The sequence below is a fragment of the Simochromis diagramma genome, unplaced genomic scaffold, assembly GCF_900408965.1.
Source record: "Simochromis diagramma unplaced genomic scaffold, fSimDia1.1 OVJJ01000669.1, whole genome shotgun sequence".
NCBI lineage: Eukaryota > Metazoa > Chordata > Actinopteri > Cichliformes > Cichlidae > Simochromis > Simochromis diagramma.
Window position 1 is genome coordinate 2215643 of NW_024387458.1, and position 27190 is coordinate 2242832.

The window sequence follows — 27190 nt, forward strand, 5'->3', positions numbered from 1 at the left end:
GACAGATGTGTCCTGTCACAGGCAGCTATAGCATAACACTGTCAGACCAGCCATGTCCCCAACTTTGAGTCTCACCATTATCCAGATCAGCACAGGCTGTCTCGCTCCCACCTTCAACACACAGCAGTCTTACCAGAGCAAAGTGGTCCACTGAGGATGCCACAGAACACCAGAGGAGCTCTGAGAGGATGCTTTTTACTGACTATACAGCACTATCATCCTGGAGATCCCATCATCACATTCGCCTGTGATACAACGACTGACTCTGCCTACAGAGATTTTGAGATTGGAAAACAATGGCGCAGCGGTGCAGACCTGGCCCCCTCTGCATCAGTGGTGCCAACCTTCAAATTCCTTGGTACCTTCATCTCCCTCAGCAGGGCCAAACATGTTTTCTGGAAAACGCTACAGACCGCTGAGACCAAGAACAAACACCAGCACCACAGTGACCCTCAAGACGCACCCAGGGACTCTGATCACAACCAAGGCCAATATTCTAATTACTGAAACAAAATCCACTGTGAAACACATCATCAGTAATGCTCCTTCGCCTAGCATGATTGCATCTTACATCATTACCTTTATCTATTAGTTCACGCCCATTCATCTTAGAGATGTCACCTAAAGGAACAGTAAAGTATTTTTGTGCAGATATATTAATACTTTTAAACTAAGATTAATTGTGAAATTAATCTGGAATAGAAAAGTTATCCTGTTTAGAACTCGATTATATTACGTATTTAAAATTACTATAATAATAATAACATATCGGATTCATGTTTACACGTCTCCAGTTATATCGCATGATGTCATCTGTAGACGCGGGACCCGAGCAGCAGTGACGTGTAAGTGTGCGACTGTGATCTTTTGTGCTGACTCCGAAGGAGCCTGCAGTTTATTGTGAAGCAGAAAATATCTGCGGACACCATGAATGGAGCGGATTATCTGCAGCAGCACAGCGCCGAGAGTCTGTCCTTCGAAGAGATGCAGCAGATTAACCCGCTCGGAGTCCATCAGCAGCAGAAAGACGAGGGCAGCCAAACCTCCGGTGAGAATAACGACAGATTTAATGTGGAGGAAACGGGCTAGCTGCTAACACACCAGACAGGGATGGCCGTGTGTGGTTTTTTGGGGTTTTTTTCTTTTCACTTCATTAAATCAGTTCACATTATCCTGGAACAGCTCGTATGACACAAGTAACACCGGTGTGAGTTAAGGTTGGTTACGAGGAGGAGTGCAGCGATCCAATCGTTCCCAGTTTCCGATCTGCTTCAGGGTGGAGGGCTGATTCTGCATCTACAGCTGTGGCCACAGGTTTACATCCACTCATCATGGTCACGAATGTCACTGTCATATGGAGTTTATCTGATCTGTTTGCAGCGTGGAATGATTGTATTTTTAATGCGTGTTTTTTTTCCCTCTTCATCCACACAGGGTCAAAAATATGCATGCAAATTCAAATATAAACATAAAATATAAACTTTTGGTTGGTTAAATGTCCCTTAACAAACTGCACTTCAGTTTTTTGTTGTTTTTGTATCCATCAACAAGCTTCTGGCATAATTCTGACTGAATATTTGACCACTCTTCCTGGCATAATTTTTGCTTTTAAATTGGTTCGTTCCTTGGCACAGATCAGCTCTTAAGTATAGTGCTCAAATAGGGTTGAGGTCGGAGCCACGTAAATCCAGATGTTTAATGCTAGCCTGCTTTATCCATTTCAAAACCAGTGATGTGTTTGGGATCGTTCTCCTGCGGAAACATCCAACCATGTCCAAGCTTGAACCATCAAGCTGTTGATCTGATGTGAAGTTGAGGGATTTGGAGGTAGTTTTCCTTCTTAATTATTCCATTCACGTTGTGTTATATACCAGTACCACAGGCAGGAAATGGGCCACAGCATGTTTGACAGTCAGGCTTCTTAGGTTTGAATTCAGCTTCAGCTTGACTCTTGTATTTGTGACCAAACAGCTCAATCTTTGTGTCGTCTGACCACAAAAGTTTTCTCGAGAAGGCATTTGGCTCGTCCACGTGGGCAGCTGCACATTTCAGTTGAGCTTGAAGGTTTTGATTTTGGAGCAGAGGCTTCTTTGTTGGTCGGTACCCTGTAACCCTGGCTTCACTGTGGACAGTTGTGCTGGTGTTACAGTAGTTTCCAGTTCATGGCAGGTATGAGCCTCGATGTTTCCTGGGCTGTTCCTGAACATCCTAACCATAGTCCTCCTTTCTGAGTCTGACAGTTCTTCAAGACCAAAGTGGTGACACGTCTGAATAATTTGTACTTGTGCGAGTGAATGTGAGTGCGAATGGTTGGCTGTCCCTGTGTGTTGGCCCTGCGACAGACTGGCGACCTGTCCAGGGTGTACCCCGCCTCTCGCCCTATGACAGCTGGGATAGGCTCCAGCGCCCCCGCAACCCTGAAAAGGATAAGCGGAAGCGAATGGATGGATGGATGGATCTCTGCAGATCCTTAAACATCCTGGTTTAAGCTGCAGCCTTAGGTCAGCTTCTACAGAGCACTGTTTACAAAAGCAGTCATCACAGCAATGGCTGCTTCCCCCAGGCTTGATGGACACTGAAATAACCCACTGTTCAGGCCATGTGCACATTGTACTACACAATTTGCACTTTTAAAATTAATATCTAAGGTTCATCAAGGTTGCACTCACCAGTATACAGACGTTTGTTATAGTTTGTATAGTTTTTTAAGACTTTCTGTTACTTGTATCCTCATATTTATGTTCTCCTTGTGAATATGTTGCTTATTTAAAATGGTTTCTTTTTGTATACAGAGAGCAAAGGGAACCAGAGTCAGATTCCTCATCTGTATGCACAAACTCGGCCAAATAAAGATGACTCTGAATCTGAACAGGCTTTGATCCTGACAACTTAAGACATACATTACAGCATCACTCATTAAAAGGCCAGAATCACCATGGTGTTCATGCCCTTGATGAGTGGATGGAAACTTCTGACCAGAACTGTAACCATAGCAGTGTTTTCTTCTGACTGAACACTCAAATTACTTTTTACTTGCTTTACAAGCCACATTCACACATTCACACACCACTTCTTACTGTGTGCCTTTGTGTGCCTGTGGAGCAGGGCATCAAATTAGCTCCACTTCTAAGGTGCAGCAGTCTAAGCACAGAAGCCCACGCGGTCTCTAAGGGCTGATTTGGATTTCTGTGGGGAGCTGGTGACGTAACCTACATAAGTGGCTGACATTTTTGCTGGCATTTACACTTGTGCTGGTGCATTATGGGTTAGTTGCGGTTTGTCCCGGTGTTTCATATGTAGTGCCAGCCAACAGAAATAAATAAAATACTGGGTCCTCACCTTTGTCAGAAAAGCATGTTTTTCCCTCCAGTTTTTCCCCATTCTTTGTAGTTTCAGCATTCTCCTTCCAGGAATCTGCTGGAATATTCGTGAGTCGTTATATTGTCGTTATATTGATGTTGTAATTATTATTCCTTGTATCAAGACAGCGATTGTTATTCTCTCACTAATCAACAGTGCTGAACAGAACAACCACATTAGTTGGCAACTTTGACCTGACATGTAGTTACATTCCCCAGGAGGTGCATGTCAGGATTGCACACTTACACAGAGAGCAGAGACATCCTTCAGACGAGTCCTGTTTCTTCTTCTACTTTTATCTGCAGTGTCATTATTTCACTTCTGTCACTGCCCACAGCTTGTTGCCATAGGTGAGGGTAGCAGCATATCATAGGGGTGCACCAAACATAATGAGAAAGACAGGGAAGGTTATGAAAAAACCATTAGCAAATACACAAATAAAAGTTGTTGTTGGTGGTTGTTGTTGTTGTTTTGTTTGTTTGTTTTTGCAGTTTTCAGTTTACAAGTCAGGTCCATGCCAAATAGCGCTAATGGATATGTAACCATGACAAAGTCATACAAAGAAAAAATGGACATGTTTCTCTTGAATTGGACTGAGTTATAATTTATATGCAGTTTATTTTTCCTAACGTGTGATGTCTGTGTGTTCTTGATGGTTTTGCTTGTTTGTTTAAACTTCTGTTTTATATGTAAGTGACCTCATTTCTTATGTTTGTTTGTTTTTATGCCTGTGAAGCTCTTTGAGCCTCTTTATGTGATTATGTATGAGGCAAATAAAAATGAATTGGACTGAATTGGATTTAGTGACCATTTGAATCTGTTTTTTAAACGCACATATAATGCAAAACTGGGGGGGGAAACTAAACTAAACTGAGCAGTTAGCTCAGGTGATGAATATGTTAACATTCTTTATGTATTTATATCAGTATGTTAAATATATTTCCTGGGACGGAGTAGATTGCAGTCAGCTGTGTTCTGTCATCTTACCCCTCCCAGTTAAGTGTATAATCCTAGCTATCCGCCTATTAAGTCTGAGGTCATTAGTCATTTCTGGGTCCAAACTCCTCTTCAGGTCCCAAACAAACACTGAGAGATAAAAACTGTCTAAATTCTTTCATCTTTAATAAAATTATCCGTATGGCTGCTCTGCAATAAAGTTTCAAATCCAGGCATCCACGAGAAACAGGATTTATGAAGTTTAACAAAGTTTGAAGTTCTGAAAAATTTCTGAAATTTCTGAAAAATTAAAAACATACAGCTCTGCTATCACTTCCAACATAAATGAAGACAGAAAACGAAACACCAGTGATGTTTGTAGGGTTGCTGAAGTTGAGCTAGCTACAGAGCTATGGTTAGCATAATACAAACACACAGTGAAGCTGGAGGATGAGCGCAAATCTTTATCCCATCGATAAAAATTAAGATGAAGGTTCACGATTTTTAGGGACAAATGCAATCACATGGCAGGAGAAAGATGCTCAAATTGGACCAAACGTCACTCAGAATTAGTCATTAATATACTGCTGCATGGTTTATATTACTCATAATTTAAAAAATCCCGATCCTCAGCTTCATGTACCCATTCAAATCTTTGTTGGCCTCAGAATTATTTTTTTCTAACCTGATCAAATATTTGATGCCTGGCAAACTGTGAGCTGCTGGGCTGTAGTTACACCGTGAGGTTTTAAAAACTGAGCTTTAAAACATGTAATTTTGTAATGGTTTTGTAATTGATTCATTCTTTGCTGGAAGACATAAGTACACAGTATTCAATACTCTATATTTATGAGTATAACATATATATCTAATTCTATGGCCTGTACCTTTAAATTATTATTTATATGATGGCTTTGAAGCAGGAATTCTCTTATAAACTCTGGTGAAGCAAAGTGAAAAAACCCCAACTTGTTTCACTTTCACAAACTCCTTCATCCTGACAGCATTTCTTTTAAAACACTCACTGGAAGTACAATGATAAAGCATTTTTTTTATTGGAGGCTGAAAACAGACTAGAAACACAAGCTTGCTAAAGATTTTCACTCATCTCATTATAGTTTCATTCTTTCTTCTAATTTCTATCAGATTCCTAGAATACTCCAGTGCTACAATTGCCTTTATAATAATTTAACTCCACGTGTTTGGCTGTTTTCTGCAGAAGTTCAGCAGCTGCTGGAGATGAAAGAGGATCACCCTGAATGGAGCCTCGGTCTGGACCAGCAGGACCGAGAGTCTCTGCAGATAAAGGAGGAACAGGAAGAACTCTGGACCAATCAGGAGGGAGAGCAGCATAATGGATTGAAGGTGACTGATGTCACCACTTTCCCATTCACTATTGTTACTGTAAAGAGTGAAGATGATGATAAAGAGAAGTCTCAGTCTTTGCAGCTTCATCAAAGCCAAACTGAAGACAACAGTGAGATGGAGCCTCTGACCAGCAGCCCAGCTAAACAGGTAAAAACAGAGCCTGATGAAGAGGACTGTGGAGGACCAGAATCAGAAGGGAACCTTGATACACATATTTATTTACAACCAAAAACTGATGTAAAGGCTTCAGACTCTTCTGAGACTGAAGTGAGTAATGATGATGATGACTGGAAGGAGCCTGTATCAGATTCTGGACCTAAAACCAGACACAGTGATGATGTTTGGAAGGTGAGCAGGGAACTTGAGTCAGGCATAAAGAGTCAGGGGGCATTTAACATTTTAAACAAATCCTTTAGCTGCTCAGAGTGTGATAAAGAGTTTCTCCAAAGGCAGTCTCTTCAAAAACACATGACATGCCGTTCAGAAAAATTATCTTCCAGCTCCAGCTTGGAAATTAAGAAATCTCATACAGTGAGGAAAAATGTAGAGTCTCAGAGGACAGACCACACCGAAGAGAAACCATTTGGCTGTAATGTTTGTGAAACAACTTTAAGACAGCGGTATAGTCTTGACAGACACATGAGAGTTCACACAGGAGAGAAACCATTTGGTTGTGATGTTTGTAGCAAAAGATTTTCATATTCACGAGATTTGAAAAGACACCAGAGTGTCCATACAGTAGAGAAACAATTTAGTTGTGGTGTTTGTTGTAAAAGATTCAAGCAGAAGATGCATTTCAAGGCTCACAGAAAAGTCCACACAGCAGAGAGGCCATTGGGTTATGAGCCATATAGCTGCGAGGTTTGTGGCAAAAGATTTAACCAAAACACTCATCTTAAGTCTCAAATAAGAATCCACACACGAGAGAAACCTTTCTGTTGTAAGATTTGTACAAAGAAATATAGACATTCTTCTACTTTCAATAAACACATAAAAATTCACACAGGAGAAAAACTGTTTAGATGTGATGTCTTTGGTAAGATATTTACTAATCACGAAAGTTTGAAGATTCACAAGATAGTCCATACTGGAGAGAAACCATATGGCTGTGGTGTTTGTGGCGAAGGATTCAACAGAGGAAGCAATCTAAAGAGACACATGCAACTTCATGTGGGAGAGAAACCATTTGGCTGTGAAGTGTGTGGGAAGAACTTTACATGATCTGAAAAACTGAAAAGACATGTGAAAGTTAATGTAAAAGAGAAACCGTTTGGTAGTGCAGAAATTTTTACGTGACAGGGAAGTCTGAGACACATGGGGACATGTTAATAATGTATCCCCAGTTGTTCACATTTCCATTATTTTGTACAATTAATTGCTACATAAATATAAAACAGTGATACTAGTTGTACTTGGGGTAATATACAATCTATCATTGGTAAATCAGTACTTATAGGTAAGAAATTAGACCTCAGTTAATTTATATCAGGAGAGATAGTTGGAGAAGATCACCTTTAGGACTTTCTGTTAGCTTCCTGGAAGTCATAATGATCAAGAAAGCCACTATAGGCTTTGGTGACTAAATGGGTCCAGGGCTCGCAAAATCGCTAGCCCGACGTCCCGGAGCTAGCGATATCTCCGGTCGGGCCACCAAAATCTATCTCAGCCCCGCCCGTTGGGTTATCATATAGCCCAACGGTCGGGGCTGAGATATCGCTAGCTCCGGGATGTCGGGCTAGCGATTTTGCGAGCCCTGCGGGTCAAAGACAAGACTTTTACAAATTAGAGTGAGCCTTAATCGCACTGTGAAATGTATCTATTTCTGTGTTTACCTTTTAAAAGAATTTGTTTGACATGATTTGAGTTGAAGCAAACTTTCTTGGGAATATAATTTTATTTTGCACACAAACAGTTTTTGGCCTTGGATTTCTACCAAAAGAAAATCACCAGTACTCTGCTATATATAGTTTTAAATAAGGTTTAATGTACTTAAACTTGGAATATAATTTTATTAATTATATGACCAACAATGTGAAACTGTATATAGTTTTTTTTGTTGCCTTATGCCCCTGTTACACAGGCCTAGAGACCAGTTGACTATCATCCTGCCAACCACTGGTCGCTAGGGTAAAATGTGTAATCCCCGACTGCTTGGCAAGTGGTTGCTGGCTGTCACGAGCTAAAATTAATGGCAAAGAGGTGTATTGTGTTGCACCAAAAACCTCATAGCGATTGCTTTGGTTGCTAGCAGATTGTTACCCATAGTTTGCATGGACACAGACACTCTGCAGACACTCAATAACTACTTGCCGAGCGGTCAGCGGGACTGGTTGGTGACCTTGAGAGCTTTTAATCACTTGACCTCTAACTGTAAATGCAGGTGTGCCGACAGCGCCAACAAGTCTACAGCCAGTCACCAAACATGATGCAAAAAAACGTGTCAAGATTCAGCATCCCGCCAATGGAAAGGAGGACTGCACGTAGATCCATGAAAGGAAGAGGGAGATGGCAGAAGTGCCTGCCTGCCAGTTCCAGTTCGGACATCACTCTTGCAACCTCTCAATACCAGAAGGACTCGGACGAAAACAGTGACCCCTCGCTGTCACTCATTGCCAACATGTCACACACAATGCTGGAGCCGGGCTCGTCAGTCAGCCTGCACGGACGTGTTGGCCACAGAGTTGTGACCGGGGAGCCAGAGTTGGAGATAGAAGATGAAAAGCCAATGGTGTCGCATTGGCCCGGGGTCAAGAAGAGGATCCGGATGGAGCCAGAGGCGACTCTCTCGCCCGAACAGGAAGACCACCTCGTAGAGTGGTTTGCAGCTCACCCGTTCTTCTACGACCAGACAGCACGCGACTTCAAGGACAAGCGCAGGCGAGAGCAGCTGCTGGATCAGAAGGCCGAGGAGCTAGGAGTTACCGGTGAGCTATGTCTCTGTAATTTCTGTTGATGCTCAGTATCTTAAAACACTCTAACGTTTTTTATCTTTTTTTAAAACGGGACATTTATGTTTGTGTTTTTTTTCCGACTGTGCTCAGGGAACTTCCTCTGGGGGTGGTTCCGCAACATGCGGACCGTCTATGGTAAACTAAGGAAGAAGAAGAATGAGCAAGCAACACGACCACTGACAGCCAGGCAGCGGTGGACTTCAGATATGTTCAAATTCTTGGACAAGCACATGACCATCCGCAGGAGCAGCCTGGGAAAGGTAGAGTAATATGCCCTTTTGTTTGTTTGTTTTTTCTCCCTTGTAACTGCTCTGTTTAATGGCGTTTCAGGGGAAGTAGTTAAGCAAAAGTAAATGTGCTATAAAATGTCCGCACTTGCCTTGTATGCATTTGATATTTATGTTAATGTTTGTTTGCTTGTGTTTAAAAAGCTTCAAGGGGCACAGTCCACCAATACCGGAGTGGAAGAGGAGGAGGAGGAAGAGGAAGAAGAAGAAGGAGACGAAGAGCCTGCGAGGTCATCAAGTCGTCCTGGGTCTCCGTCTCCTGTTCCCTCCAGTCAAACCCCAAAGTTAAAGGGCAAGAAGGCCAAGCTCGCCAGCCGCTGCGTCAACAAGGCAGTTCTTCAAATCCCAAACAGCATGTCCTCACTGCAGACGGCTATGAGGTCCCTGCAGGTAGCTATGGAGTCCCTGCAGGCGGCCGTTGGGGGGTTGAGCAACAACCGAGTCATGTACTGTCAATACCTGAGCACCGAGGTGGGCATGCTCACAGAGGAACAGTGGTCAATGTTTCAGCAGGAGACTATGGGGATGCTTATTCGTTTCCGTACTGCCCGTCAGCAGCGGCAGCACTCCTCAGTTCCAGTCCTCCTCCCTCCGGGCTCCATGGAGTCGATTCCAGGCCCGAGCAGCACTCTGCTCAGTAGTTCCTATTTCCAGTCCCGGCCAGCACCGCCCCAGTAGCCTCTGTCCCAGCAAATTAATTTTTTTATTGAATTTGTGAACTATTTCACAATTTATTTACTGATCATAGTTGAGTGTTTATGTTAATAAACAATCATGTTTCACTGGTACTTCTTGATTCCTTGTATCACAGTAGTAAAACTTGTGCCTTACAGCTGCAAGACATTTTAATTGGCGCAAATTTTACTTTGAGGCGGAGAGTCTCAGTTTCTTGTCGGTGTTATGTGTAAACTTGAAAAATAGAAAAAGCAGATGTTTCTCATTATATTGTACTTTATACATGGACCATTGTGACCTTTAAATTCTTATATTCTAAATTTGAAATTAAAATTTCAATTTCTTTTCATGTGAGTGAACTATCTTGTATTTTGTATTTATTACACTGGGATATAGGGATACCAAAAAAGCTAAAAAATAATTGCCTTATTCATTCAAATCTCTCCACAGCCACAAGTTAGCCTACCAGGTTAGAGCTCCACCAGTGTTATAGTCATGCTTCAGGTAGACTCGCTGCCTTTTGTCATCATGACTTCCTGCTACGAATATCTTGCATGACTGCCTCGTCTCTCCAGGCTTTGGGGATAATGTGTTTGGCATTTTCCTCATGATCCAGGACTGAACACAACATTTAGACACATGCGGACACAATCAAACTGATGGCATTTGGCATTTGTTGAAGTTCTGTGGAGAGACAACAGAAGCTGTGGCCAAGTATCACTTTTTTGTTTTCCACTATATTTATGCTTGACGAAAGTTGGTAGCTAAGGATTCTCTGGTGAACTGTCAAGCATTGACTGTCAGTACTCCGCACTCCATCAAGTGCCAAACTTCTTACTCACCTCCTGTCAACTGTCAAGGGTGCCTGGCATAGACGTGACACCATCTTCAGGGTGTCTACAGTGGCACCACAGAACAACACCAGAAATGGCGCTATACTAACCACAGACAGAAGACTAGAGTGCGATAGCTGCTGGTAGTCACCAGGTACTGGGAGGTCGGATGCCATTTTCAAGCCAGGTTAAAAGGACAGCTGCAGTTAGAAGATGTCTTTGTCAGGCAGACGATCTGCAGAAGCACGTGATACATGGCAGACTTAATTCTCAGGGATTAAACAAAGACAACCCTCTCCAATTCTGCCATCAAGGTTTCTTATTGAACTACTGAATTCAGCATGTTACCAATGCCTGAGGACAGCCATCACTACATTAAGGATGGAGAGTAAAGAGACATAATGAGATCTGAATTGTCCGGCAAGGTGAGTAGGACTGGAGTTGCTCTGAGGATCCTGCTACATATGCCCAGTCTGGGTTGATCTCCCACCCACAAGGTGCTGATCACTGAAGAGTAGTTACCTGCCAATTGGTAGGGGAGGTCCACAACCAGCAACCAATCTGAGTCGATTCAGTTGCACAACCAGTCGCCAACCACCTAGCAAATGAAAATATGAACTTGACTTGATTTAGTCGATCATGGCTCAAGAGTTGGGAGTTCGCCTTGTAATTGGAAGGTTGCCGGTTCGAGCCCCGGCTTGGACAGTCTCGGTCGTTGTGTCCTTGGGCGAGACACTTCATCCATTGCCTACTGGTGGTGGTCAGAGGGCCCGGTGGCGCCAGTGTCCGGCAGCCTCGCCTCTGTCAGTGCGCCCCAGGGCAGCTGTGGCTACAATGTAGCTGCCATCACCAGTGTGTGAATGGGTGGATGACTGGATATGTAAAGTGCTTTGGGGTCCTTAGGGACTAGTAAAGCGCTATATAAATACAGGCCATTTACCATTTAGTGGTTGCTGGAGGTCATGAGTATTTGGGGCTGCCCACAGGTCTCTACACCTGTGTGACTGAAGCATTAATTTATCGGCAGCACTCGTGCTTACCTGCATTGTCAACCACCGAAGACACAATTTAAGAAAGAATATTAAAACACAAACTCGACATATTAGAAAGCCTTTCTGGCAGAAAACCCTCAGGTTTGATTTCTGCAGAAGGCAGCAGCTGTTTTGGGCTAAACCGAACACAGTGAGTGGGATATTTAATAAAGTTTAATAAAAATGCAATTCTTGTTTCATTATGGATATAAATCAGCAGCACCTTAGGTAAAGCTTTACCAGTACCAGTATGTTGGATGTATCTGCTGAACCAGTGCTTATTTTGGGCATCAGGTTCACCTGGGAACAGTTTTAAACTCTGAACGACATAGTTTAGTGAGCAGAACTCGATATCAGATTAATTCAGTGGTGTATTTCAATGTTGTTAAAATTTAGTTTATAAAATTTTGATGACATGTTTTTGTTTTTCATTTTCAAGATTTTTCATGAGCATTGTAATTTAAATGGCAAAAGCAGTGTAATTCCTCCAGCTGACTGAGTGTATTTGTTAGCAACTGGGTAATCAGTCATGTATGTGTAATGTCAAAGAGTATGATTATGACTGTGGAGGACCAGAGCTCCCAACAAAAAATAAATAAAAGACTAAAACAAACAACTTAATTTGCCTTTAAAACAAAGAGTGCTAAAATAAAAGTAGGCATGAATTAACACGTAAAATGTGACCAGTTGATATTTCTCTTGTATTTGCTTTTTGTGTTTATTTCTCAGTTTGCTGTCCCTTGTAATGTTCATTTAGATAGATCTGTTTCATTTCTTTGTTTCTTGAAACATTTACGTCTGTCTTCTTTTTGTGATGATGAAATGTAAACTAGACCCATTTAAATTCTTAACTGTTGAGCAACTAAAATTCTTTATGAAGCAAAAATTCAAAATGTGTATGTCATGTTGTTGAATGCATTTTCTTTCATAAAACAACATTAAATACTTGACCTGTGTTTTGTAGTCACCAGTCTTCTTCTTTAATGGCTTTGCTTGTTTGTTAGGAGCTGCTGTATGGAGCTGACAGAAACTCCACATGATACCTTTCAATAGAAGAGGTAATGCCTCCTTTCCCCCCAGCTGTTTTGAAACAATGTAAACATTTTCAAAAAGCAATGTTACTGATATCAACATTTAATGTGTTTTGTTTTTGAACTATTTCAAGTTTTGAGGTTTTAAACTCTTTGCAAATGGCCTCATTCTAATTTTATTTACATGTTGTATTCCAACATTTGGAAACAAGTTTAAATAAAAAAAAGTGGGTAGAAGAGGAACTGCATACTTTATAAACAGTGCTTCATTATATCTAATTTTATTAAATGGATGCTCAGTATAGTTACATGCACAGCTGTTACAGGACACATCTTCAGAGGAAGATTTGAATATTTAAGATTAAAAATAGCATCCACCGGATTGTTTTTTTAATGCTCAAATTTGTATTTTGAAGAAAGAAAACGACTTCTTTTGGGGTGTTTTTATTCTTTAATAAAGAAAATAAATTTTTAAAAGTAATGACTGTGAAAATAAATTACGATTTAAGATAAACCGTTTTATTAAACAGCTAAGGATGCAGCAAAAGTAAAACAATAATTGTTTTTTTTTTACATTATGCATCTTAAATGTGTTCTTGTATTTTTTTGTGCGCTGTGCACATTTCACACAATGCGTTATACTGTATATAAAAGACAAATAACCACATGTGTTATATAACCATGTGCTATATAACCATATGTGTTTATTGTATGTTAATAACTGTATTTGTGTTTTTATTGTTCTTAATATGGACGTTAAAATGCTTTGTCACTGTGTAATGTCTTGTTGTTGTTTTTTATATTAAAAAAACTTTTAAAAAACTGTAAGTGCGAATAACCTTTAATCACGCACAATATTAAACCACAATTAGAACACATGTGCTGTGTGTGTGCTTAAGTAGTTGCATGTCATACTACTCGATATATTGAAACGACATAATGTATTCTGTATCCACTACATACAAATACATAAAATATTATTCTACAAATGTGTTGTACAGTAAATGGTAAATTGCCTGCTTTTGTATAGCGCTTTACTTAGTGCCTAAGGACCTCAAAGCGCTTTACACTACATTCATCCACACACTGGTGATGGCAGCTACGTTGCTGCCCTGGGGCACTGACAGAGGACGAGGCTGCCGGACACTGGCGCCACCGGGCCCCCTGAAGTGTACTTGACCCATGAAAACATTCCTCTCACCATCGTCTTTTTGATGTGCATCCTCATGCATCCCACTGAGGAAACCGTTTCGCCAGCAGACACTAGGTAGGAACCTTCTGCTGGTTCTCCGGTGTTGCTAGGGGGAACAAAATACCAATCGGGTTGATCATCAAAGAAAGGTCGGCTCTGTGTTCGTGTGGACCCTCCTGATGGAGGGGTTGTGTTGTCCCTGTAGAACCCCCGCTGGAGCTGGATAATCGCTTTGTTTGGAAAGCCGAAGCCTGGAAAACAAACTGAGGATGAAGAATCATTTTTAAGAGGAAGAAAAGCGATGGAGCTGCAGACCTCACCGTCAGAGCAGCGAAAATACAAAGACGCAAAACTAATCCTGGAAAGGACGCCTCAGGGAAGCACCAGGGTAGATCTCGGGCTTGCTTTCTCCAGGTGGGCTGCACTGAAGAGGGACAGATGCTTCCAGACTGACGCTGAACTGGCCGCCTTTCTGCTGGACAGGTAATTTAAACTACCTGTGTGATTAAAAATAGGGTGTAGGCATCAAAAGAAGACCAACAACAGGATCAAATTAACCGAATAATGTAAAATTAATATCTGTGCGCATTGGTTGGGATTGATTTAATCATCAGTTTATTCAAATTATTTAAATGTTTAAATATTGCACGGAAATGATGAAACAAAAGTGTCAGCTAGTTCTTTAACACCTGTGCTGCTACATGATTGGACAGATATTTATGTCCCAAACACACATGAATGTGACTGGTTTCCTTGCTGGTTAGAGATGGATAGAAAGGAGCCTGCAGAGGCACACACACACACACACACACACACACACACACACACACACACACACACACACACACACACACACACACACACACACACAGTCGCTCACTCAGCCCGTCAGTCAAGCTGACCTGCATCCTGCAGCACAGACTGCAGGAGAGCGAAGCATCTGCCCGTATGTTCACATGTAACGCTGGGCCTAAATCTCGGTAGTGTGTATGAAAATTTCACACAAATCTATGTGTCATTTCTACTTTATTACCTGAACAACAACCACATCTACGAGTATGCTTTGCTTGCCTGCTCCCTTTTTCTCAGACGGCTGCTCGAGCAGATGGATCCGCATGTTTGATTTACAGCAGATGGCCTCCACGACTCAACCCTCGCCAGGGATTGCTCTCTCCTCCCAGTCTCGAACCTGGAGATTTGCATGTGTTCGCCACAATACTGCTGAGCTGCTCTACACTGTGGATCCTACTGTTCAGAATTATAATTAAAAGTAAATAGATAAAAAGATATTAAATTATATGTAAAACAAACAAAAGAAAAGTACTAACGGTTACATTTTGTTAGAAAATGAGACATATGTGCAGTGATTTATTGAAACATGTGCAAGCATATATAGAAATGCAGGATATGAGGCAGAAACAGTTTACAAGTGAATATTTGGTGTGAGCACCTTTATTCTACAACACAGACTCAGTGTTTCCTTATTTATTAATATAGAAGCATGGTGTTTCATTTTTTTAATAGTACCAGCTGTCTGCTGCTGCTACACGGAGAATGACCTCCAACTCTGACCGAACTTCTTGAAATAGAAAAGGGTCAGATAAACAAACTGCTGTTTGCAGGGTCGTGCTGGTTATCAGGAGCACTCTTTTCATTTGCAGATGGCCTGAGGGTCATTGTGGCCTGCAGTGATCAGACTGTGTGCTGTGGGTGAGGGGCTCAGCGTTGGCACGATGCTGGGTTTGAATTCACCGGCCAGCCGGAGCCTTTCTCTCTAATCTCTTCCTTTGCTTCTCCCCACAGTCCACAGACATGCATGTTAGGTTAACCTCTGATTCTAAATTATGCTCAGGTGTGAATGTAGCCATGCAACCTGGCAGTCTCTCTAGCACGTATCCCGATTTTCACCCTATTATGCCCGGGTTAGGTCACAGCTGGTATTTCCATGTTATGCAGATGAGTCTTGTAGCTCTTGAAACTCTTAATTTGCTTTTGTTTTTGCAGTTACGAGAGCAGAGTCACAACATCAAGTTCCATGAATGGAAAACCTCCATCAGTCTCTCAATGTGAGGATTCTAGAGGGACAGAAAGGTGAGTCATCGCTCTGAAATAGCTCCTGTCATGTCACACGTGTGTGAAAGCACAACCGTGGGCGATGTGCTTCATTCATAAACTGTGCATATGAATGTCTCACGCACAAATCTCTGGGTCATTAACATGTTTTGGTTTTTTGTGTACCTACAAATGATGCAGGGCTGAGTTTCTCAAACTAAGATTAATAGCAATCATGTTCATTTAGTTGTATTTACAAGTTTTTAAACAATGTAAACAAGAAAGCTGGGAACAGGATGAATTAAACAAATGACTGAGGTCAACCATTCAAAGGAACAGACGGTGCAAGAGAGGTGAAGAAGACAGGGCAGGCAGGGTGGATTGGGTGGAGACGAGTGTCGGGGTAATTTGTGACAGATGGCAGTGAGATCTGATGGTTTGGAGACGGTGTGTCCTTCAAGCCGGGTAGAAAGAGATTGAAGTGTGCATCGTTTTATTGGAGCCTTCTGTCCAGGCCACTAAAATCATCACAGGAGTTAGAAGTGAAACGATCAATAGGGGAGTTACCATTAACAGGTGGGGCTGATAGGATTTGACCTGCAGGGCTACTCAGGTCGCTTCATTTCAGGGTTAGCAGGGAAGAGACCTGGACGATTTTGAGGTAGTTAATACTGGACGAGTCCTCTCACCCACATCAGCTGAACTCTGCAATATCTACTGGGTAAGACTCAAAGGATCAGAGATTATTTTTATTCAGAGAACCAAAGTCAACTTCCTGTATAAAGGTTTTGTGGGCCTGCGAGGCCGAGCTGATGTTAAAATTTTCATCTGGGTTGAGCAGCATGGGCAAGATTAGAAAACGAGTCCATCAGAGTGACAGTGCAGAGTTAGAGAGGCGAGGCTGAGATGGTTTGGAGAGGTGAAGAGGAGGGAGAGTGGATATTTTGCACAAAGGATGTAAAAAATGGAGCTGCCAGACAAGAAGGAAAAGAGGAAGACCTCAGAGAAGATTTGTGGATGCAGTGAAGGAGCAACATGTAGTGGGTTAGTGAAACAGAAAAAGGATGCTGGCACAGGATGGGATGGAGGCAGATGATGCACTGTGGTGAACCCTAAAGGGAGCAGCCAAATTAAGAAGAAGAAATCAAATTAAATATAATGAACTCCAAAGTCTGCTCTTTGTCACATATTCTGAGAGGCAACCCTGTCTCTACCAGAGGAAGAGAGATAAATGGGTTGGCAAAGTATGTCAAGCTTAAAGTCAGAGGATCCACAAAGGTTGCTGTCTCTTTATGTGGCTGGATCACCACGGCAACCTGGTCTGAACGTGTAACTTTCCCTTCAGCAGGTTCAGAGTTTGAGTGTAAAACCATCACGTTTTATTTATAATGTGCTCTAAGTGTAATATACAGTTAGGTTTTAGACAGTGGCACTTTTTAAAATATATATATTGGGGGCTTTTCAGCCTTGATTGCAGTCGGACAGTGGAGAGAGAAAATGGGAAAGTTGGGAGAATGACCGGGGAAGACGCACAGTTAATGGTCTCAGGGTAGATTGGAGATACATCGTCCTCAAAAACCTCACTTTCTTGTGGGTCCCACAGGGGTCCATTCTTGGCCCAGTCCTTCTTTCAATTTACATGCTCCCTATGGGTTCATTTAAAAAAAAACAAACAAACATCTCTTTCCATTGTTATGCAGACGACTCACAGGTTTACCTGCCACTGAAACATGAATTTGTGAGTCCTCTGGAGGTTTCAGTAGATTGTTTGGAGGACGTTAAGGCTTTAAACTTTCTTAACTTGAATGAACAGAAAACAGAGGTGATTGTGTTTGGTCCCTGTGACCACTACTACACTGGCCCTTTAGAAATTTATTTAAAAAAGAGGAGTGATTTTTGTCTGTAATCTAACGTTTGATAAACAGATTAATGCTGTAATCAAGACGAGTTTCTTTCATCTCCAGCTACTTGCAAAAGTGACGCCATTCCTCTGTTTCAGAGACTTTGAGAGAGATGTCGATGCCTTCATTTCATCTCGCCTCGACTTTTGTAGTAGTCTTTAATCAGTTAGCCATCTGCAGCTGGTCCAAAACACTGCAGCACAGTTAATAACTGGCACACACAAGCGAGGCCACATATCTCCCATACTAGCATCCTTACACTGGTTGCCAGTTAGATTTCGATTGGATTTTAAGATTTTATTATTTGTTTTTTAAGGCGTTGCACAGGTTAGCACCCTCATACCTTTCTGATCTCTGCGGATCAAATGTTCCTAACTGTCCCAAGGTCCAGTTTAAAGCACAGAGGAGACCGGGCCTTTGCTGTGACTGCCCCCTTCACATCAGGACCTCCCCAACCTCAGACACTTTCAAAACCCGTCTGAAACCCGTCTGCACTTTAGACACTAATTCCCCCACCTCTCCCCCCTCCATAGAGCCATCACCACCCTCAAACTATTCACCTACAACACCCCCCTCCTCACCCCACACAAAAGAGGATTTCACACCACCTCCTCCCACCACAACTCTTCATATTCATGAAGAAGGTGTGAGGAAGCAGTTTAAGAGTCTGAATGCTCGAAAAGCTGCCGGCCCAGACGGTGTGTCTCCTGCCACCCTCAGACACTGTGCAAACGAGCTGGCCCCAGTGTTTTCTGGCATTTTCAACTCCTCACTGCAGGCATGTCATGTGCCTGCCTGCTTCAAGTCCTCTACCATAATCCCTGTCCCCAAGAAACCTAGGATCACTGGACTAAATGACTACAGACCCGTGGCTCTGACATCTGTGGTCATGAAGTCATTTGAGCGCCTGGTTCTCTCCTATCTCAAGGCCCTCACGGCCCCCCTCCTGGACCCCCTGCAGTTTGCATACAGAGCCAACAGGTCTGTAGACGACGCCATCAACATGGCCCTACACTTCATCCTGCAGCATCTGGACTCCCCAGGAACCTACGCCAGGATCCTGTTTGTGGACTTCAGCTCTGCCTTCAACACCATCCTTCCAGACCATCTCCGAGGCAAGCTTTCCCAGATGAATGTGCCTGATCCCATCTGCCGGTGGATCACTGACTTCCTGACGGACAGGAAGCAGCATGTGAGGCTGGGAAAGAATGTCTCGGACTCCCGGACCATCAGCACCGGCTCCCCTCAGGGCTGTGTTCTTTCTCCTCTGCTCTTCTCCCTGTACACCAACTGCTGCACCTCCACCCACCAGTCTGTCAAGCTAATCAAGTTTGCAGATGACACCACCGTTATTGGGCTCATCTCGGACGGGGACGAGTCTGCCTACAGGAGGGAGGTTGAACGTCTGGTGTCCTGGTGCAGCCACAACAACCTGGTGCTGAATGCCCAGAAGACAGTGGAGATTATTGTGGACTTCAGGAAGCACACAGCCCCACTCCCCCCCATCATCCTGACTGACACCCCCCATCACCTCTGTGGACTCATTCCGCTTCCTGGGTACCACCATCACTCAGGACCTGAAGTGGGAGCCCACCATCACCTCCGTCATCAAGAAAGCCCAGCAGAGGATGTACTTCCTGAGGCAGCTGAAGAAATTCAACCTGCCAACACGGACGATGATGCAATTCTACACTGCAATCATCGAGTCCATCCTCATCTCCTCCATCACCGTGTGGTACGCTGGAGCCACTATCAGGGACAAACAGAGACTGCAGCGTGTTGTGCGCTCTGCTGAGAAGGTGATTGGCTGCAGACTCCCATCTCTGCAGGACCTGTACACCTCCAGGACATTGCGGCGTGCAGCTCGGATCTCAGCTGACCCTTCTCACCCTGGACACAGTCTGTTTGACCTGCTCCCCTCAGGCAGGAGGCTCCGGTCCATTCGCACCAGAACCTCTCGCCATAAGAACAGTTTTCTTCCCCTCTGCTGTTGGACACATGAACAATAACCATATGACTGTTCCCACCACTAACACATGACCCACCTGGCAAAACCCATCTTTGATTCTCTGTATTATTCATGTTATCTCATGCAATTTTTTTAGCACTTTTCTATTCAAAAGTGTTGTACCGCAGCTTTCCTAATTGTGCTACATTAATAAACCCCGTTCTGAAAACCCACTTTTATTCCTTGGCTTTTACATCAGAATGAGTTTGTACTACTTTTATTTGTCTTATTTACTCAAACGTTCTCATTTTATCCTCCTTTTTCTTGTTTTTATTTCTTTTGATTATCTTAAATGTACGGCACCTTAGTCAACTGTGTTTTAAATGTGCTACTGTATATAAATACATTTGGCTTTGACTTTGATGCAGAGGCTCGAATCTAGTCAGTCTTAGGTCAAGTGAAAGAGAAACTCTTTTTCACTGTTTGACTTAAAATCCGCTCTCTTGGTGTGCAGAAGTACTTATGGACCTAACTGTGGATCTTAAGCTCAGACATATTTAGTCTCTCACAAATAAATCCAGTCAATTGGACATGTGACCCCATTGTACAGAGTTGTGGTACACACTTGTATACTGCATATATATTTTGCACAAGTGATGAGTTAGTTACATTCATGCCTAAGGTTTGCCAATTGTAAGAAATACTAATATTAATGATTGATATTCATGTTTCAGGCACCTGTATTCAAAAGTAAGAAGCGGAGTGTCTGAAATAGAAAATCTTCGCCCTGATGAGTCCAGAGATGACATTTTTGTGTCTCCCACACTGGTCAAATCAGAAGAATCAGCGCAGATACACACCAGGAAAAGTCTGGGTAAAAGACGCACACATTTGTTTGCCTTCATTTTAGACTATAAGCATAGGAAAAATGTACATTTTTGGTAAAACAGTAAAATGTTACAAAACTGCATGAAATTGTAATTAAATTAATTTGTAACTGCATTATCTTTACCCCAGTTTTTCCAGTCGTGATAGTAGATGTGGTCTGGTATACTGACAAAGAAGCAGTCTTTTTACATTCTAGACTGTGGCGAGTAAATGCAGTCCTCCAGCCACAGAGACACCTTAGATACACCTCAGACATTAATAGAGAAAGACGTGTCAGAGTTCATAGTCATTATTGGCTAAATAGCGTAAAGGCAGACAAATGCTTGTCCATGAAATGTTTGCTCCTTCAAATATTATTAAACTCCAGAGAATCTCTGCTAATGTTTTAAATATTAAATGTATGCATGTTTTTGTTGTTTTAGTTTTAACTTCAGAGAACGAGCAGGTCGAGCAGGACCAGAAGGACTCAGTCCTGCTCCACATTAAGGAGGAACAGGAGGAACTCTTGACCAGTCAGGATGGAGAGCAGCTTAACGGTCTACAGGGGGCTGATAACGCCACACTTCCATTCTCTCATGTTGTTGTGAAGAGTGAAGATGAAGAAGAGAAACCTCCGTGCACACAGCTTCTTCATAGCCAAACCGAAGACAACGCAGAGGCAGAGAGGCGTCAAATCAGCTGCTCGACAAAAATAAAAACAGAAACTGACAGAGAGGACAGTGAAGGAGCAGAGCCAGCTGGGAACCCGGAGCCAAATAACCTGTTACAGCAAAACACCGATGCAAAGACTTTTACCTCTGGTGAAACTGAAGTCAGTATTGGTGCTGATGATGAGGATGATGACACAGATGATTGGCAGGAGCCTTTGTCGGATTCTGGATCTGAAACTGAAGAAAGTGACAGTGACTGTAAGAAGGGCACGGCCAAAGCCTTCATCTGCTCTGAGTGTGGTAAACGGTTTCAGTACAAGTGGTCTCTTCAGAGACACGTGACACGCCATTCAGGAAAAGCCTCTTTGGGCAGCTTCACCAATAAGAAATGTTTTCCAGTGAAGCAAACTGCAGATTTACAGATCAAAGTCCACACAGGAGAGAAACCATTTGGCTGCAGTCTTTGTGAACAAAGGTTTAGAGATCAGTATAATCTTAAAAGGCACATGAGAATCCACACAGGAGAGAAACCGTTTGGCTGTGGCATTTGTGGTAAAAGATTTAATGGCGAGGGAAATCTGAAAATACACAAAAGAGTTCACACAGGAGAAAAACCATTTGGATGTGGTGTTTGTGGTAGAAAATTTAAGCAGAAGTCACATTTTAAGAAACACATCATGGTTCACACCTGAAGAAAGACCTTTTAGTTGTGATGTGTGTGGGAAAGGATTTAAATGGAGGATCCACATGAAGACTCACAGGAGAATCCACACAGATGAGAAACTGTTTGGTTGTGACGTTTGTGGTCGAAGATATAACTGTGAAAGAAATCTTAAGATACACATGAGAGGCCACTCAGACGAAAGACCGTTCGGTTGTGACATTTGTGGTAGGAGGTTTAACTGCAACAGAAATCTTAAGATACACAAGAAGGTCCACACAGGGGAGAGACCATTCGCCTGCGGTGTTTGTGGTAAGAGGTTTTCACAGGTAGGGGCTCGGAACAGGCACAGGAGCGTCCACACTGAAGAGAAACCATTTGCTTGTGATTTGTGTGGACAGAAATTTAACCGAGAGGGTAATCTTGAAAGGCACAAGAGGGTTCATACGGGAGAGAAACCATTTGGCTGTGACATTTGTGGACAAAAATTTACCCGAGAGGGAAGCCTAAAGAGACATATGAGGAACAAGGCAATAAACCATTTGCATGCAGTGAAAGATTAACTGTAATCTCAAGACTTAATGTTACATTACTAATACACTGCTCAAAAAAACTTAAGGAACAAGGATCAATATTTATACTCATATGAACTATGTAGTGTGTGAGGAATGAAAGAGTGCCTGAAAATCAAAGTGACATAATTTTGCTGCAGCAACTCAAAATGATGCTCAGTCGTTTGTACGTTCCGCACGTGCTTGTATACATGCCAGAGGTCTGTGCGTCCCTCCAGGGATACGCCTCCCCAGACCACCGCTGAACCAGTCATGCTGGACGATGTTACAGGCAGCATAGCGTTCTCCACAGCTTCTCCAGACCCTTTCACATCAGTCACATGTCCTCATGGTGAACCTGCTTTCATCTGTGAAAAGCACAGGGTGTCAGCTGGTTCTTTGTTTGATCAGACATTCACACCTGCTGTGACCTGCTGGAGGTCATTTTGTATCTCTGCCGGTGCTCATCCTGTTTCTCCTTGCACAAAGGAGCAGATCTTATTTCTGTCCCTGTCCAGCTCTCTGTACTGGTAGACACGTATTAATGTGCCATCTTGGAGGAGTTGGAGTACCTGTGCAACTTTTGTAGGATCTAGGTTTTGCCTCATGCTACCAGTAGTGTAAGGGTATTTGTTCACTGTGGTGCGATTTTATTCACCAATTTTTCCCAGTTCTGAATGTCACACCCCTCTGCAGCAGCAGTAATCGGTAACTGTTTGCCCCTAACAAGGTGTGACTAAAGACATGCCTGAAGTTGGCTGTTGGGCTCTCCTGGCTGTCATTTTTTACCAGAGAATATTTAGTCATTTAAAATAAAACCAAAGTTTGTACAAACTCTGGTGTCAGTCTGTTGTGAGCTTGTTTAAAGGCTCTGAGTGGTCATACATCAGCATCTTGTTGTTATTATGGATGCATTTTGAATAATGACCTGAGTGTTTTGTACTGTGACCTTTAGTGTTGTGGAGACGTTAGTTCACTTTTGGTGGACCATGTGGTACTGGTATGTAATGTGTGGTATTAATGCTGTTTAAGTGATCTTTGTGGACAAAGGCATAGCTAAAGCTGGCTAGACCCCATCATGCTCTCATTTTAGTCATTAAAAAGAAAACCTGGTTGTCGATGGTCTTTATTTATGTGAAGGAAAACATAAAGTATAATGAAGTAAATTGTAAATATGGTTCCACATTTTTATACTCTTGCGGTCTGCACTGTCCTCTTTTGTATCTTGCGTTCGGGAAGGTGACCTCTTTAAATGTCTCTCTTCATATCATAATGAATTTTAATTTTTTTTTATAATTTATTAACACCTGGGTTTTTGGATGTTCTAATCTGTCTGCACATTCACAACGCGTCGTATATATCTGTGTTTTTGTCAGGAATCGAGTTCAGCTTCATTTTAACTGAATCGGACTGAAAACCAAAAAGGGCGGGCGATGTGACCTCAGGATTAGTCAGTGAACTAGCAACAACACTGCTAAAGACACAAACAGAAATAACTTATTGCTCAGTGTTGTGGAAAAATAAACTGAGAGTTGAAACCAAACTGTCTTTCTGAGATTTATTGATGAAACCTTTGGAAAAGGATAAACGCAGCACGAACGCGTTTCATGACAGCTCCTTTGTACTTGCAGTCTTTCCATGTTTACTTGATAAGAAAGCCTCAAAACGTGTATCATGACCTTGAACACAGCTGACTGCAAGTTTCATTTCATCATTGTATGAACCGGTTAAATAAGATTAAATGCAAAGTTCCCATTACATTTCCATCTTTTTGGATGGAATCACTTCACTCTTTTAGTAATTTTTTTTTTTTTTAAAGTAAGGTAAGAAACAGTAACATTTAATATTAAAACTTTGAGAAACGATGCTTACATGAGTGAAATAGCCTTACCCGTTTTGTAGGTCATAGGTGTTCTAATGGATACTGGAAGCAGATCGATCCAAATATCAGTAGTATCAAAACCATTGGTACTGATATCAGATCGATAGTAGCAATGTAGGATACTTTATTTCCATCCTTCAGGTATTTATTTGGGCCAATGTTCGAACCTCGCTTTGGGAGGAGAAATAAAGCAACAGAGCACAAATACTGCCAAGGAAGTACAACAAGTTCAGTTTTTATTAAAGAGAGGTAGCCTATCAAACACATCGGTGCTGTCACAGAAACACTCTGAGATTAGTTATTCTAGAAATAAGGAAACTAAAACTGACAAACCTTCCTTGTTCTTGTGTCTGGAGCTGGTGTAGCCTGCTGGAGACCATCGTTGGGATGGTGAAGTTATTTCATCTTGTAGTAAACTTTGTCATCTAAAGGAAAGAATAAAAGCTACAGCTTTGGCCTGGATATAGAATAATAAATTATGTACAAAATTGCTTCTAACATATTTGATCATTAGCTCAAATTAAATCTGAATGACCCAGTTAAGTTCAGGGTATTAGTTAAATACACTGTGTCCCTCTGTGACCGTCTCAGCAACGGCGCAATACGTAGTCAATGTCACCATCAGCCCTCGATGGAAGAGCTGATCCAGAAACGATGACTGCAATGGTTTGGCCACATCTGCCGCATGAGCAACCATCGCATGCCACACCGCCTTCTGCTGCAGCAGCGCTCCGCCCACTGGAGAATCAAGCACGATGCGCCCAAGAAGATTTGGATCAAGCAAACTGAAGATGATCTTAAACAACGACATCTAACCCTCAACCAAGCAAAGGTCAAGGCCACAGATCACAAGGCCTGGAAGTGCATCGTTGACCAAGATGGAAACCCTGCGTTACCCACAGCAACGTATTGGCTTCGTGGACGACCTCATTCGCTGATCACCAGAAGAAGAAGAAGTAAAATACATTGCAGGGCATTTTATTTTCTTATAATCCGAAAGTAGAGAAAGGTATAATCCTTTATGAGAAGTGAATTGAAATACACCCACATTCAAATATCATAAACTTTCACATGCACATCAAACGGGGTGTCTGTAAGTCTATACTTAAATATTTTACTCATTGTAAACTACATTTTGTTCTATAAAGATAACAAGATGGTAATTTGTGACAGAATTCTGAAGGCTCAAATACTATTGATCTTTCTTATAAAACCCTGTCATCTCTGTTTGGGAAATTTGTCAAACCACAGTAATTCATGCAGTTACAGATTTCTACATACGCTGATCGCTGGCTGCTTCAGTCTACTGAAGCACTTTTCATTTCTGAATACTCTTTCTGGTTGTTCATGCGTAATAAAATCAAAAACCTTTCTATTTCTCTTTCTTTCTGCCTGCTCCACTTCCCTCACACACATACACAAACTCAAGGTCACAGCTGCACAGATGCACACACACACACACACAGTCTGGATTGAAAGATTTAAACACTGCAATTATTTAATTGCAATGATTATATTCTTATTTAAGTTTATTGATTCTTGATTAGAGTTCTGATTTGATTAAAGCAGGAAAAACTATCAGCAAAAGCACACACATAAAAATCACTCTGCTCTATTACACCCACAAAGACTGAATCTTAGGCCTTTTACTTCTGGTTGGAGCTGAGCTGAGGGAGCTCCATCTTCTTGACAGGGATTAATTACTTCTTCTTGTAAGGCTGGCATAGCAACCATTATTCCTGACACTATGCGCTAAACTCGGCTGTAAACCTGTCAAGTTGACAGTAATGAAGATGGATGATAAGGTCTGGGAAAAATCCCCAGAAAAGAGCAACTCGAGGGTTAAGATTAGGGTAGAGTAGGCAAGTGTCTGTCTGCTGCTTGTATTCAAGGCTCTACATCCCGGGGTTGCTTAACTTTGTGGCTCTGCTCATTAAACTCAACAAACTACTCAAAAGATCTTTTTGAATAGTTTGATTTTTGATTGGAGCTAAAAGACGGAATCTACAAGTGATGGATCAGATGGAGTTTATTATTCTGGCTCCAGATTTGCAACCCTGACATCAGGTTGGTGGAGAGATTGGAATGTAAGAAACTGACTCTGTGGACAGGTGTGCTTTATACATATAACACGTTGAGATCAGGAGTATCTGAAATTCATAGATTAGTTATAATGTATGTGGCACATGGGCACACAGCCAATCTGTGAAAAGTTAATCTCTTTTTATTGTTTTCTCGATAAAGGTAAACAACTTATAGTGCAAGCTTTTAGACAATATTGAATCTGATGAAGATCTGTGTAACTTGCAGATGTCCAGCAGATATTGCAAATGAAAGAAGAAAGAAGAGTAGCCCTGGAGTCTGGACCGACAGGACCCTCTCCAAAAGAGAGATTTTGACCATTAACTGATGAACCATTTTTTATTTATTTATTTTTTTATCTCTAAAGGTTGTCTTAAAAAATGTGTTTGCTTTTGTAGTCGAAAAAGTTAATGTTAGAATTACATGTTGACACTGTGATTAATGGTGACACAATATCTAATACAAAAACCACTCGGAGAGCGCAAACCTCTGCAGCTCCCTCCTGTGCAGTGTTTACGTTTAAGGGAGTAGCATTGTATTTTGTATATATTTATTTTGTTTTCTTTGTTCTTTTTAAATGTAATTTCTAAACTTTGTAGTGAAATAAAAGAAGGGACATCTCAGGCCCTCCATGGTATGGAGGCCTATCTCCCCCACCACTTCCCCTGCCAGTGCAAAAAACAGGTGTACACACGGGAGCTCACACACACAAACTACACCCTTTTTGGCTCCTACCTCAAAGCACACTGTGCGCTGTTGATCCTACGTGCAGCACAATAATGTTTAATATTTAGTATTTACTGTTATATTCCCATAGATCATCGTGATGTTGTTTATTATATTGCTCTCTCTCTATTTTTTTTTGCTTGTTTTCTCTTTTTTCTTTCTCAACAGGTGATCCAGGTGATTGA

The 27190-nt window shown here is 42.0% G+C and overlaps 2 protein-coding genes across 6 annotated transcripts; both read left to right on the forward strand.

Annotated features, from left to right (window-relative positions):
- The first annotated feature begins 687 nt into the window (after positions 1 to 687).
- On the forward strand, positions 688 to 9936 carry LOC120722945. Of its 4 annotated transcripts, none has more exons than XM_040014137.1 (6): positions 688 to 1048; positions 5516 to 5661; positions 5737 to 6012; positions 8045 to 8588; positions 8706 to 8875; positions 9047 to 9936. In XM_040014137.1, exons 1-6 carry the CDS (start codon positions 928 to 930, stop codon positions 9578 to 9580), a joined length of 1791 nt encoding a protein of 596 aa, XP_039870071.1. In that variant the 5' UTR covers positions 688 to 927; the 3' UTR covers positions 9581 to 9936. The 4 variants fall into 4 exon arrangements, with proteins under 4 accessions (XP_039870071.1, XP_039870070.1, XP_039870073.1 ...); XM_040014139.1 differs by having other exon boundaries at positions 697 to 1048; positions 5737 to 5811; XM_040014136.1 differs by having other exon boundaries at positions 690 to 1048; positions 5516 to 6012.
- Positions 9937 to 13754: 3818 nt separating this feature from the next.
- On the forward strand, positions 13755 to 22075 carry LOC120722949 (zinc finger protein 599-like). 2 transcript variants are annotated; one of them, XM_040014143.1, is made up of 5 exons: positions 14033 to 14147; positions 14754 to 14934; positions 15669 to 15755; positions 20300 to 20439; positions 20876 to 22075. In XM_040014143.1, exons 3-5 carry the CDS (start codon positions 15700 to 15702, stop codon positions 21793 to 21795), a joined length of 1116 nt encoding a protein of 371 aa, XP_039870077.1. In that variant the 5' UTR covers positions 14033 to 14147; positions 14754 to 14934; positions 15669 to 15699; the 3' UTR covers positions 21796 to 22075. The 2 variants fall into 2 exon arrangements, with proteins under 2 accessions (XP_039870076.1, XP_039870077.1); XM_040014142.1 differs by lacking the exon at positions 14754 to 14934 and having other exon boundaries at positions 13755 to 14147.
- Positions 22076 to 27190: the final 5115 nt, after the last annotated feature.

Excerpts from the sequence above, each read along its gene's own strand:
- LOC120722945 (XM_040014136.1), top strand. The coding sequence starts at position 928 with ATGAATGGAGCGGATTATCTGCAGCAGCACAGCGCCGAGAGTCTGTCC. Across the intron at positions 6,013-8,044 it reads ACAGTGATGATGTTTGGAAG|GTGTGCCGACAGCGCCAACA; the intron begins GTGAGCAGGGAA and ends CTGTAAATGCAG. Across the intron at positions 8,589-8,705 it reads CGAGGAGCTAGGAGTTACCG|GGAACTTCCTCTGGGGGTGG; the intron begins GTGAGCTATGTC and ends GACTGTGCTCAG.
- LOC120722949 (XM_040014142.1), top strand. The coding sequence starts at position 13,966 with ATGGAGCTGCAGACCTCACCGTCAGAGCAGCGAAAATACAAAGACGCA. Across the intron at positions 14,148-15,668 it reads GCCGCCTTTCTGCTGGACAG|TTACGAGAGCAGAGTCACAA; the intron begins GTAATTTAAACT and ends TTGTTTTTGCAG. Across the intron at positions 20,440-20,875 it reads ACACACCAGGAAAAGTCTGG|TTTTAACTTCAGAGAACGAG; the intron begins GTAAAAGACGCA and ends TTGTTGTTTTAG.